General features: G+C 33.6%; 1 protein-coding gene across 3 annotated transcripts in view; it reads left to right on the forward strand.

Annotated features, from left to right (window-relative positions):
• Positions 1–12,522, forward strand: part of CFAP47 (cilia and flagella associated protein 47) — a 309,801-nt gene that overhangs the window by 11,050 nt on the left and 286,229 nt on the right. For all 3 annotated transcript variants that reach the window (XM_065070474.1, XM_065070480.1, XM_065070488.1), the window contains exons 5-16: positions 150–378; positions 996–1,156; positions 2,018–2,151; positions 2,716–2,951; positions 3,630–3,822; positions 5,525–5,738; positions 6,102–6,254; positions 7,683–7,872; positions 7,977–8,073; positions 9,323–9,539; positions 10,241–10,485; positions 11,496–11,626. In XM_065070474.1, coding sequence (XP_064926546.1) covers positions 150–378; positions 996–1,156; positions 2,018–2,151; positions 2,716–2,951; positions 3,630–3,822; positions 5,525–5,738; positions 6,102–6,254; positions 7,683–7,872; positions 7,977–8,073; positions 9,323–9,539; positions 10,241–10,485; positions 11,496–11,626 — 2,200 coding nt within the window. The remainder of the gene's footprint in view (positions 1–149; positions 379–995; positions 1,157–2,017; positions 2,152–2,715; positions 2,952–3,629; positions 3,823–5,524; positions 5,739–6,101; positions 6,255–7,682; positions 7,873–7,976; positions 8,074–9,322; positions 9,540–10,240; positions 10,486–11,495; positions 11,627–12,522) is intronic.

The raw sequence follows: 12,522 nt of genomic DNA on the forward strand, positions 1-12,522 counted from the left end.
CTGCTTCCCCGCTTAGTTGGTCTATGGACAGCCATTGATTTAAATACTTTGATTAGATTCAGTTTTGTATGGGTTCTAATATGAACTAAACTAATTATTTCTAACACTTTTCTGCATTACCTATTGCTGCTTGCTACTCTTACTGACAGAGTGAATTTGCAAGGTCGTGGCTGTGCTGAAGTATGGATCAAAGCTGTTGTGGTTGAACAAATTCTTAAAGTCCTAGGAGTGTCTTCTGGAAATGTATTGGAATGCATTAACTTTGGACCGGTTTACTATGGGTCTTCAAAGACTGAACAAATATCTTTATACAATGAAAGTCCTGAGTGCGTGGACTGGGTAGCAGTACTGGAAGACAATGCCATTGGAGGAGAGATGGTAAGAAACAGTTCTGTTTTTAATTTTAGTTGAAAACTTGTTTTCATTTCTGCTTTTGCAATTTTTGTAACTCCTTGTTCATTTTCTAGTAGTTTTATAGGTGATGCTATTTCCTGATTTATAGCCTTTCTGAAACTTCTGTCCATCCAACTATTTTTTTACTATAATTGAAGTTTGGAATTAAGTTTTTCAGATATTTCTGTTTCATTATGTGACATCTTAACAATGTTAAGTACATTCCCTGTTTGCCTTTTTTTTTTTTTTTTTTTTTTTTAGTGGCTTTGCTTGATCTACTGGATTTCTTATAATTTTGTTAGAGTTATCAAAATACATTTTGATTCTGTAAGATGTTAAGCATCTGTAGTTTCACTTTTTTTTTTTTCTCAGATAATAAATTCATCTGAGTGAGCATCATCTTTAAAAGAAGAAATTCAAAACATTGACATGAAATTTAAATTTTAAAATTGGTTAATTATCCAGGTGATATGTAACTATGTCAGTTCTATTACTTACATTATGTCTTTCTACTTGTAAGAGGTATGAAAATGTATGTGTAGGAAAAAAAAGGGAGGGAAGCAGAACAAGCTGACCTATTCCACATTTTGACTATTTTTTAGGGGACAGATCTTGAGGGAAGTGCAGATGCTGTTTTACAAGACTTAAGCCTCAAAAACAGAACAAGAGATTTAGATGTTTCCACCTTGATCTTGTGCATTCCCAATCAAGGAACCTTGCTACCTTATGAGAAATCTTTGGTTACACTGTGCTTTAGTCCAAAGTGAGTGAGTAGTCCAAATTAGACACACACACACAAGTTGATTAGTCTAAATTATTCTGTGAAGAGCTGTGTTAGAAAATAATTTTTAGTTCATGTGTCCACAAATTTTTTTTCTGAATGACTTTTTATGTATTTACGTGTTAAAAGAAATTGCTTGGCATGATACTATAAACGAGAAAGCAAAGTCCGAATTGATTATCTGTGAATTATTTTATAATATATTAAGGATGTATTTGAACCAAGAATTGGTTAAGCGTGTTTTGTGAGAACAATAATTTTATTAGATTTTGCCAAGGGAACTAATTGCAGTTCTTTTTAAATATGTTGAATTTCTAAAGATGGTTGAGTTCTACAGTATCAAATTAAGTGCCTTTTTAATGACCGCAGATTTATTGAATAAAGATATAGTTTATGTGCAGCATTATGGAAGGATATATATATTTGATCACCAAGACACTGAAGTGTTTTGGAGAGCTCTCATTCCATTAAGAAAATGTAAGCATAAGGAAACATTTATTCTTTGGCTAAGGAAAACAAAAAGAAAATGCGCTCCTGCCATTTTCCCTTACTAAAACTCTAATTACAAGGGATTACTATGCGTGTAGTGTTAGTTTAGAGAACTGTTGTAGACTGCAAAAGATATCAAATGACTAGTATAATAAGCATACAGATATTGTTGAGCATAAATTTGTTACTATTCCATTTTCTGACGGGAAGTATAAAGATCGTTTGTTCAAGCTGCAACCAACAGCGAAGAAGCCAGACTGGATGGTGAAAAATCAGGCTTCATTTTTGTGTGGGTTGGGGTTCAGTGGTTTGTTCTTTTGCCTGTCTTGTAATTAGAGATTGTGACTCTTACAGAAAACTTGATAGGGACTTTGGAGTGAGTGACTCACCCAGGAAACAAGATTACGTGTTGTTTCTGAGATTTGAAGCTGTTGGGAATAAAGATGGCTATCTGCAGACCCTCAGTGATGGTACCACAGAAGTCATAAGTATGTTATTGGAAATGTATATAAATGATAAAACTATATGTCTTGGAACATCTATCTATCTATCTATCTATCTATCTATCTGTCTCTCACCTTAGCCCTTTTGTGGGAAACCTGTGTTTATTTATATCAATACAAATACATTATTGTAACTTACATCTTTAATGATTTGGCAGCAAGAACTCTTTGAATAGTGAGTAGAAAAAAGGAGGGAAATGTACATGCCATGAGTACACCTGCTGGTAATGAACACCTTGAACTTAATGATAAATGTAAATATTTGGAGAACATTAAAAAACCCATCCATTTGCAAGTCACAAGCAATTTGGTATAGCAGTTTTGCACATTTTCAAGTGAATATTTGATCACTTTCAACTTCCTTAATGAGGGAATAAATTATCTAACAGCTATTATAAGTAAAGATGTCTGTGTTTGGAGAAAATTGCATTATAAATCATATTGTATTATGGTATTATTTTGTTTTTGCAACAATACAACCACAGTATTTTTTTTTTTTCTGTTTGTAAACTAATAGGTTTGTTTGTTTGTTGTGTTTGTCTAATGCAGCAAATCATTCTCATCACACGGAGTTAGCTTTGACAGGTTCTGGGCTTCCTGTCATGTTAACTGTTAATCCAGGACCAGTTATTAAGTTTATGGACTGTTCTTTTGGTGAACAAGCACAAGTTCTGTGCACACTCAAAAATGAATCTGAGTCCCTTCCAGTAACATTCAGCTTCCGCAAGACTGCTCACTTCAATATTTCTCCTGAGAAAGGGAAAATTAAAAAAAGATCTGCAAAGGTAACTACCTGTTTCTTTCAGTTTATGTAGACATGCAGATTACTTTGCAGTGGTTAGCAGTGGAGTTTCTTTAAGGTAAATCAGAATAACTCAGTTTCACTAGCCCTGATGTTTAATATTTTCTCCCTATGTAGAATCTTCTAATGCTCTTTCCTGTACACAAGCAACAAGTATTATTTAAATTTGGAAAAAGTAATTATAGTACTAAAGAAACTTTATCCATGTTTTTCCTGGCTTTGAATTTTTTATATTTTACTGACTTGAGAAGACTGATTTATGCTCAAACTTTTGCAAGATCATTTTCTTTTATTTCATTAAATTGCAAGTACTCTTGAGTAACACAACATTTCTTTTAATGGAAGAAACTTTTCCATATTTAAATCAAATATAGAGACATTTATAATTTCACAAAACTGTAACTCAGGGCACAAGAGGGAACAATTTGTGCCAGAAATGAGCAGGTGAGACTTTGCGGTGTTCCACTGTGTAGCAGTTTTATGTTTCCATATATTGCCAATTTACCTGTGGAAGTTGACATAATCTAAAAGCCCAGTTTTGAACACCTGTCTTAGAAGTACACATGGAGAGAAGTGACACAGGTAAACAGATAATGACACAAAACAAAAAGTCTTTTTGCTTTTCTGCTTCGTATGTCTCATAATGACTTTTCTTTTATAGGATGTGATATTTTCATTTTCTCCGCATCAAATAGGAACATTTAAAGTGAAGCAAGTTGTTGATATTATTGGTATAAGACTAGAGAAAAATAATTTACAAGCTTTGAAGACAAAATCCTTTCACCGAATATATTTAAGCTTTATTGGTGTGTGCAAATCTAAACGAAAAAACATCCTATTCAAAATTAATCCTGGTAAGACGCTAAAAACGTAAATGAAAAGTGATAAAGTGTTTTAAAAGTACACTTTTAACATTTCAAAGATATTTTTTTACTATAATTTGTTTGGTTTTTTTAAAATTAATATCTCTTTGGCTGTCGAGGGAATGCTCAATTGTATGACGTATACCCACAAGAGTAAAAAACAATGGCTAAAATAATGGTCAACCCTCCCTCATATTTTAACTAAAAGTTAACTATTAAAGCATAAATTTTTGTTGTATGATTATTTAGCTTTTATAAATCAGAAAATAAAAGCTTCAGTTTTTGACAGCAATGCCATTCCAAAGTGCTAATGTTTCAGGTCTAACTAGAGAGATCCGTAAAGTACAGAATAAAGTCAGGAAAGATAACGGGGTATTCTTTATTGATTAAAAGTAAATACTTCCGGATGAATTTGCTGGCAAATACCTGTCCCATGTCCTTTGAGTCTTCTCATCCTATGAAGCCTATGCCAGCACAAATAATCTTCCAGGATATGCAATAATTAATCTCTAATTTGTTCCTCATGTTCCTGCTGTGTCTCATGAACAGCCACTTTACAGTAGATTTGACTCAGCCTGTCAATGGATTTTAAAACCAAAAATCCAGAACTCCTGCGTTTTTCCTGCTTCAAAACCACAATTAACATATGTTTCTGTAGATCAAAGATTTAATGTGGTATTCAAGATCCGTCAGCTTTTCTAAATGCTCTCGTTTACCATTTGCTTTATTAATGTCTCCATTCTGCTCCTACTTGCAAGTTTATAAATAGGTTATGAGGGGGTATCTGTACTCTATAGGCCACTGGTATCTGTGCTTTTTTTTTAAGCTTCATTGAAGTGTGGAAGGAAATTAATTTTTTTCAGGTCCTTATATAGATGAGTTCTCTATCTTCCTGTTCTCCCAGTCTCTGGCTGAGTACCTGTCCTTGTCTCTCTGCATTCAGTGGAGGTTGGGAACAGACTGGAATGAAGCTTCTCACAAAATGAGCCTGCCTGGGCAGTGAAAGCTGTAATCACTCCTACAGTTTGAAGGATGGAAAGTAGGGGTTTTTTTTGTAACCCTTAGAGAGTAAAGCAAGGGTAAAGAGGGTAAAACCAATATGTTTAGTTTAATGTATCGATATTTTTGCTGGTGAGGGAGGAAGGTGCAGTTGAAGAATTGATATATGTATTTATTTATAGTGCTCTTTTAAACACGTGTCAGTTTATGTAGGAAAGGTGAGCAAACACATGGCCTAGTTTCTGTCATAGTTTTTAACTTTAATGTATATATGGTTTTATAAAACTTGAGTGAAAAGGATCTAATCTCTCTTGGGAGTTCTTTCTCAAAAGTCATGTTTGTGTTTGCAGCCCTTAAGACAAGTTTTAGGACACCACAGACAGTGTTGTGACAGAGGCAGCTCGGTGTGTTTGGTTATGTGCACATGCAAGACAAAACATCACAGCCAGACATAGTATTAATAGTAGTAGTTTGTGCTCTAGTGTTTGTCTACAATCTAGGCCAGGGAAGGTGAATGCCTGCCAGTGCGGTCTGAACACCTTCTTCCTCTTGTCTGAGGAAAAGTGGATGAGTGACTGATTGTTGGGTTGCTGGGTGGACCAGTATAAATTAAGAAATATTTTTCTAATACTTTGCATTTTATTTAGAAAGTGTTAATGTAAGTGTATGTAACGTGTTTTATTTGCATTTTAAGGTATAACACCAATGATTTCCAATGCAACTGGGCAGTTTGTAGTTGATGGCACAGGACAGTGCATGGATACAGCACCTGTGGCAATACTTAAATCAACCCAAACACAAGTTCATACTCACCGGTTAAACAGGAATTGTAAGGATGATGCACTTATAGCTTTTCCTAATGACCGCGCAGCCAGCATTAGGCCTAGTGAACGGAATAAAAAGTACAGGTAAAAATTATACAAATATAATACTTAAACCACACGTTTGTATATGACAATTTACTCTTCTATTTTTTTTTTTTAGGCTGAAAGTTCTTTTAAATTCATAACATTCTATTTAACCTTGAGCCTCTTGCACATAAATTTCTTGAGTTGCTTTTCTTATGTAAAGCTACAAATCTAGCTATTACAGTTTCAATATTTCACTTTTATAGTTGCCTTTACAAGGTCAAATATTAATAATCAGCTGTGATAAAAATAATGTTTGCAATGAAATATGTATGTAGCAAAATCAATATTTTTTTTTTTTCTAACAAGACTCAGATTCATTTTACATGTGTAGTGAAACTACAATTCTCTTTAAATATTTAGGACTATTTTCACAAAGACCGAGAGATATAATTATATAGATCCAGAATTTTCTTATACTGACGATGAACGACTGTCAAAAGAAGCACATAAGGAATACTACGCAGACTTCATTTCTAGTTTAAGACAGTGTTGTTTACAGAAAGATGCTGCTAGGTAAGACTTTGTTTAAAAAGGACAAGTAAATACTTTAGGCTCATGTTAATAAATTTGTATATACATGCTGAATTAACTTAGTGACACCAGACATACACCTAAATTTGTGCCATGCTGAAATGCTTATGGTCTTGGGACCTTCATTTATAATGCATTCAAAACCCATTTTGTGCAAATGTTCGTTTAGACACTTAGAGATCACTTCCTGGGTAAAATGTAGGGACAGAGGCATGGAACTTAAAATAAGATGCCAAGTTTTAATAATAATTGGTTACAATTCATAGGAAAACCAAAACATTTATTATGTTGGATTTATTTTTTTTTTTTTTTACAATAAATGGTACATATTTCCAACTATTATGTCTAGCTCACCCAATTGATGGATTCAGTGCATAAATTATGATATAATTTGTGGAATGAAGCAGATAAAATTAAAGGATTATGGTCATCTTCTAGCCTTATAGTAAATTCACGCTTCATTAATCTGTGTGTTTGGTTGGCATGCTGTAGAACAAAATAATGGAAAAGCAGAACTGACAGGTCTTCTACTTTTCCAAGTTTTATTAAAAAAAACCAACAAACCTGTAAAACAAGAGAAGTAATACCTTAAGAGTGTGGTGTTTACAAGTTCCATTATTTGAAAATTAATAATGCCAATGCCTTATTCTTGTAATCTCAAATTATCTTGCTCTCTTTATATATGTCACGATTAAATCCTGCAGAGCTGTATTTAGTTTATGCATGCACATTATGTGCGGTTTTCTTGAAAAGAATTGTTGTGTAGTGAATGAACTGCTGTTTATATGACCATAACACATATGTTCAAGATATATTCAAGGCATGTGGCATGAGGAGCAAGAAAAGAAAGGAAAATTTCACAGTTATCAGATGAATTTCACTGCTACTATCAAACATAGTAATAACTTTCTGAATACTTGGTATGAAACATCTGTGCAAGATCTCTGGAAGTTTCAAATCACTTGGTTTCAGGTGAAATTGATTGACTGGAGTTGAACTTTGACCAAGAAAGGCTAATTGCTTTGGAAATTAGTAGTCCAGGCATATACAATTGAAGGATCCTTTGTAGTCTTTCCATTTGCTGACTTTTAAGCACTTTACTTCACAACTTAATTGTTCTTTAAGAGACATTTGAGACATGATATAGTATTTATATTTTGGTAGCCATAATGCTTGCACCATATTTAGTTAAGCACTTGCCACAAATGTGTGACAGATGTTAATCCTTGCCCAAACAATACAACAAAAGACTTTTCAAAGCATTTTCCAGACTTGAGCACTTATTATAATGAAATATTCCTACTTAAAGTATTATTTGTTATATTTAGAAATCTTAAGTAGTTTAATGTGTAGAACATTGAATACTCAAACTTCTAGACTTCCATATTATGTTTTTCCCCTCCCTTATAGGCAGTTTTATAAATACAATAATTCTGTGAACATAGGCCTCAAACCAGCTGAAGGGCTTGTGTCACCAAGAATTTCAATCACAGATCTTCACAAGGAGAAGCTACAGTTTAAAATGCTTCCTTCAGATGAGAATTGCCTATTAACGAGTAAAAAATTGGCAGCAATAGCTTCTAAATCTTCAGTTAAAGAAGTAAGTTAAGTACTTGAGTAGTAATGCAAGCATAATGTGATTACCATATAAAAAAGCGTAAGAATCTTGATCTGCACTGAGAAGATGTCTTGTGCTTATAACAGATTTGGAATGGGCTTAGTGCTGTGCCATCTTCTACCCAAGAGAAGGAAGATTGTAGTCTAACCTTGACATCAAAGCAACTTCATCAAATACTCATTGGTAAGATTTTTTAATTTGGTTACTAAATACATATAGGTATAAAAGCACTTAATTATAGTAACACAATTTATGTTCATAGTACTTCACCTTAAATAGAAAATAGCTTAATTTGGTGGCAACTTGATCAGTACAGTAGTGTTAAACTAAAAATTTGTATTCCTCAGAAAGTACTGAGATATGATTAGATATGAACATTTAAAAGGAGAGCTTCCTTTAAAGACGGCTCAAACTACAGCCTAGTATAGAGAAATCAATACAGCATAGGAGCGTTGCTCATATCCTTATGCCTTGTTATCGGATAGTATCTTGAACAACATTAATATCATCAAGGTTCGTGGGGGTGTTCAGGATGTTTCCAGGAATTAACAGTGAAAAGTGATACCCCCAAAAGAAAAACTTCTTCAGAATCTTCCTTCAAAATAATTTCAGTGGAAGACTCTGTGCTTAGGAGTAACACCTTGAAAGTCTGGTAGGAACTTATCAATTATATTATGAACACATGGTACTAAAAGTGGTCTATTTTAAGGTCATTTTTTCTTCAGTAAAATTACTTAGCAACAAAGTGAAAATTTTCAATACTTTTGGGGCTTTTTTTTAAAAAAAAAAATTTCAGTGAAGCCAGAACTTGAATAGTGTAGTTGTGTATGCTGATACACTTCAGGAAAAGTAGAATAACAGAAACATTAATACAAAGAATACTTAGAGTTTTGTAAGGTGCTGGATTAGTGCCATGAGCACTAAGGTTTGCAGACCACCATAAAAACTGGTGATAACAATAAATATAGTAGTGAGATAGTTCTGTCACCATCAAATTACATGCATTACTAAAATAAATGGTCACACATCAGGGAGCAAATAAACAGGTTAGGTATACAAATTTTCAGTGAATTGCCAGTTATCTGGCCACTTAAATATCTGATTAATAAAAATAAATATTCATGATTATTAATAATGCTTTTAGTAATTAGCACATTGCTTTTCCTATTTTAACACCTGGCTAACACAAACAGAATTAAGAATTAAGTTGGTGCTGGCTTCTGAATTGTACTACTGAAAACATTCACAGAACATGCATGGCATTTACTTCCAAATTTTCATGTGAATTTGTTCTGCTACAGGATTGTTCTAGCTGACTGATTCTGTAATTTGAGGAAGTAAAATATTTTGATTGTGATGTTTTAGTAGTTATGCTTCCATACATTAACTTCCAGTTTTTAATGTTGAAGTTTCGATTTCTTATGTGTTTCAGGTCCTTCTACTATAGATTTTGGTGATGTTTGTGTGCATTCTACAACAGCCAGAGAACTGCATATCATCAATAACTTGTTAGTTCATATATGGGTACAAATTGAGATTGAAATTGATGAATTGCAGCAGACGAGCCCATTGTCTCAGGTGGTGCCTCCTCTTACAAAGACTCATATTCCAGTTGTATTTGAGACAAACACTCTTGGAATGTTTAAAAAGTAAGACTTCTTACATTTAGATTGATTTACATATTTTCTTTGCAGTAGCATGATAAAGAAAATCATGTGTCTGGTTTAAATTCAATGTAATTTTGATAGGTGTTAATGGTGTACATTTATTTGTGGTGATATTGCAATAGTTAATGCAGTTTTATTTCGCAAAATTTTGCTAGCATACTGATGTTTCTTAGGGTTTAAAACAAACCAGCAAATGGCAAAAACAACCCCCCAAAACCAAACTATTCTGTCAAAAGCCCAAATAGCCACAGGTATATTAGGGAAAAAAAGTTTCCTATTACAGTGTTTTTTTTAGGAGAAATTTTATGGAAAATACTGTGCTCTTTTTGGCATAGTGTTGCATCACTGCATCTATGCTCAGACCTTTTGATGGGCTTCATGGGTAAATGTATAGGCAAACCATTTTGTAGCCTTCTCATATGCAAACAGAACTCTCACTTCAGTAATGTTGTTAAAATGACTGTATGAGGTAGATCATCCTTTAGGATCATCTTCACTTTTAACATGATTTAAGCTGTTTGCAAAACGATTACAACTTGGTTTCTCTTGTCACTCTTAACTGTGTGTTCATACTCAGTTATTTTGTTAAATATTTTCTTGCTAATTATTACATTTCACATAACTATTACTCTGACTACAACATAATGCATACAAATATTGAGAAATATATGTTTTTGTTACAGATCTTTCACTTACACAATAAACAACCAACACATTGGGCACGTGCTGGTAGTTGCAAAAGCCGTGTCTGTTGAACTTGCGCTGTCTGCAAGGGAACTGATCTTAAATCCTACTCCTGGCTACCTAGCAGGGACAGAATTTAGAACAACTGTCACACTATACAATCCCAGAAACCATCCTGCAGGATTTACTTGGAAACCTATAAATACACATAGAGGAATTGCATTTTCTATACAACCAGCCAAAGGTATAGTATGCAAGTACGGTGTGTGTGCATGTATCTTAAATGTCAAAAATGTTAAGACAAATGTTCAGCTGATGCTATAAGCTATATTTGTTAGATTTGGGTCAATATCGGTGTATCCCAAAAGCAGCATCAGATTAGAGTGTTCATTAGTACTATAGCAGCACTCCCTGTATAAGCCCTACCATGAATGTGTACTCAATGGAGTTCATTGTTTCTATGTCCAGCAAGCAGCGCTGACCATTTTTCTCAGCACAGATCGCTGATATTTCAAAAGTGAGGCACCTATTTAATAGCAGTGAGCAATATCATACAGCTCATCAGGATAGGAAATTTTCCAAAAGCACTGTATGAATGAAACTGTTAAAAATTTGATGTAGACAGTCTGAGTGACACAAAAGGAATTCAATCTGGAATTAGTTTCCACTTGCATGATCGATCAATATTTGTTAGAAGTGTGTGAGACATTAGATTTTACCTTTCCTTTGAAAGACAGTGTTCTGTAGGAATATGTTTGAGCTCTATTATTAAAGAGCTAACTGCTAACTGAATTGGCATTGTACAATTGAAACAAGAACTGGCTGGATCAGGAGCTCGGTGTGCTCTGATTCTTGAGAAAATATATTTCTGCTGAAACGTGTTTAGAATCAATTGTAAGTGAGAAAATGTGCATAGTCTTATCCAAAGGTGTTATTTTACAGGAAGAATAGTCTGTTCTTTTATTTTTTTCAACGTTGACTATTTGAGTAGTTCATGGCTAGAGAATACCAGTGAACTTTTAGTGTGTTTAACTGCAGGATCCTAATAAATAAATTATGCACTTGTCATGAGAATTCAGAAACTAATTTTAGTTAATGCAGCATACTGTTCAACACCTTTGGAATATAGGCTTAGTCTTGTCTAATAGACAGTAATTTCACTTTAATGTGCTTATGTTATTTCTAATTATACAATGTAATTTGATAATTGTACACGTGTATGCTGTAACATGTACATTATGCAAATTTATTTAGGCTTCGTGGAGGCCTATAGAGATCTGGACTGTGAAGTTGTTTGGCATCCAGGGTTCAACTCTCCAAGAGCAGGAGAATTCGACTTGTGTGTGCGTAAAGGAAACAAAATTAGGTTGAAATGTTTGGCAAAGGTAACAATTCATATAGCAGATTTAGAGGAGCAAAATGTGTGGTTTTTTAACAAGTAATTTCTTAAATATATTTCTATTATCATGTATTAAAAAAACTACTTTAATTTCATATATCTTTATTTGAGATGTTTAACAAAGAATATTGCTCCACAGACATGTTGGAGAAGGCAAGCCAAAGACAATTTGCCTTTTTCTTGCTGCTCAATGTTATACTTCTTCTGACACCACAACTTAGTGGTCATTATAGACAAAGCAGTAACTGTTCTTCTTGGCTTACTTAGTTTAGCCAAACAAAGGGTTGAGAGGTGGTATGATAGTTCTTCAGATATAGATTAAGGCGATAAAAATGAAGGTGTGTGTATGTTTCAGAGCTTCAGGGTAACAACAGGCTGTAACGTAATTTTGTGTTGTTATTCGAACATGGTATTTGATAATTTGAAATGCAATCTTCTGGATAGTCTTCTAACCAATGAAATTCGCCTTTTCGCCTTAGGTTAATCATTTGTTAGCCTGTGTTACACAGCAGGGAGTGTGAAGGAGACAGACTGTAGCGGTGTTTGTGTTTTTGTTTTTCTTTTTTTTTTTTTTTTTTTTTTTTTTTTTTATTCCTCCCAATATAAACCAGGATGTGTGTAAATTAGAATATTAGCATTTCTACTGCTATTAAAATCTCTGAAGGATCTTGTTCTGATCACACATTTAGGATTAAAATAATGACAGAGCTTGTGCTGTTAATTTAAATTCAATTAAAATACTTTTGTTTGTCTTGAAGCTGGCTCAGAAACTATCTCTGGGGGTGTATCTGCTCACTTTGAATCTAGATGAGTTCAATACATTGTGTAAATCTTGTCTCACACTTAAATGGTGTTTGTCTATTCGAATACTTCTAATTTATG

The sequence above is a fragment of the Columba livia genome, chromosome 1 (assembly GCF_036013475.1).
Source record: "Columba livia isolate bColLiv1 breed racing homer chromosome 1, bColLiv1.pat.W.v2, whole genome shotgun sequence".
NCBI classification, from domain to species: Eukaryota; Metazoa; Chordata; class Aves; order Columbiformes; family Columbidae; genus Columba; species Columba livia.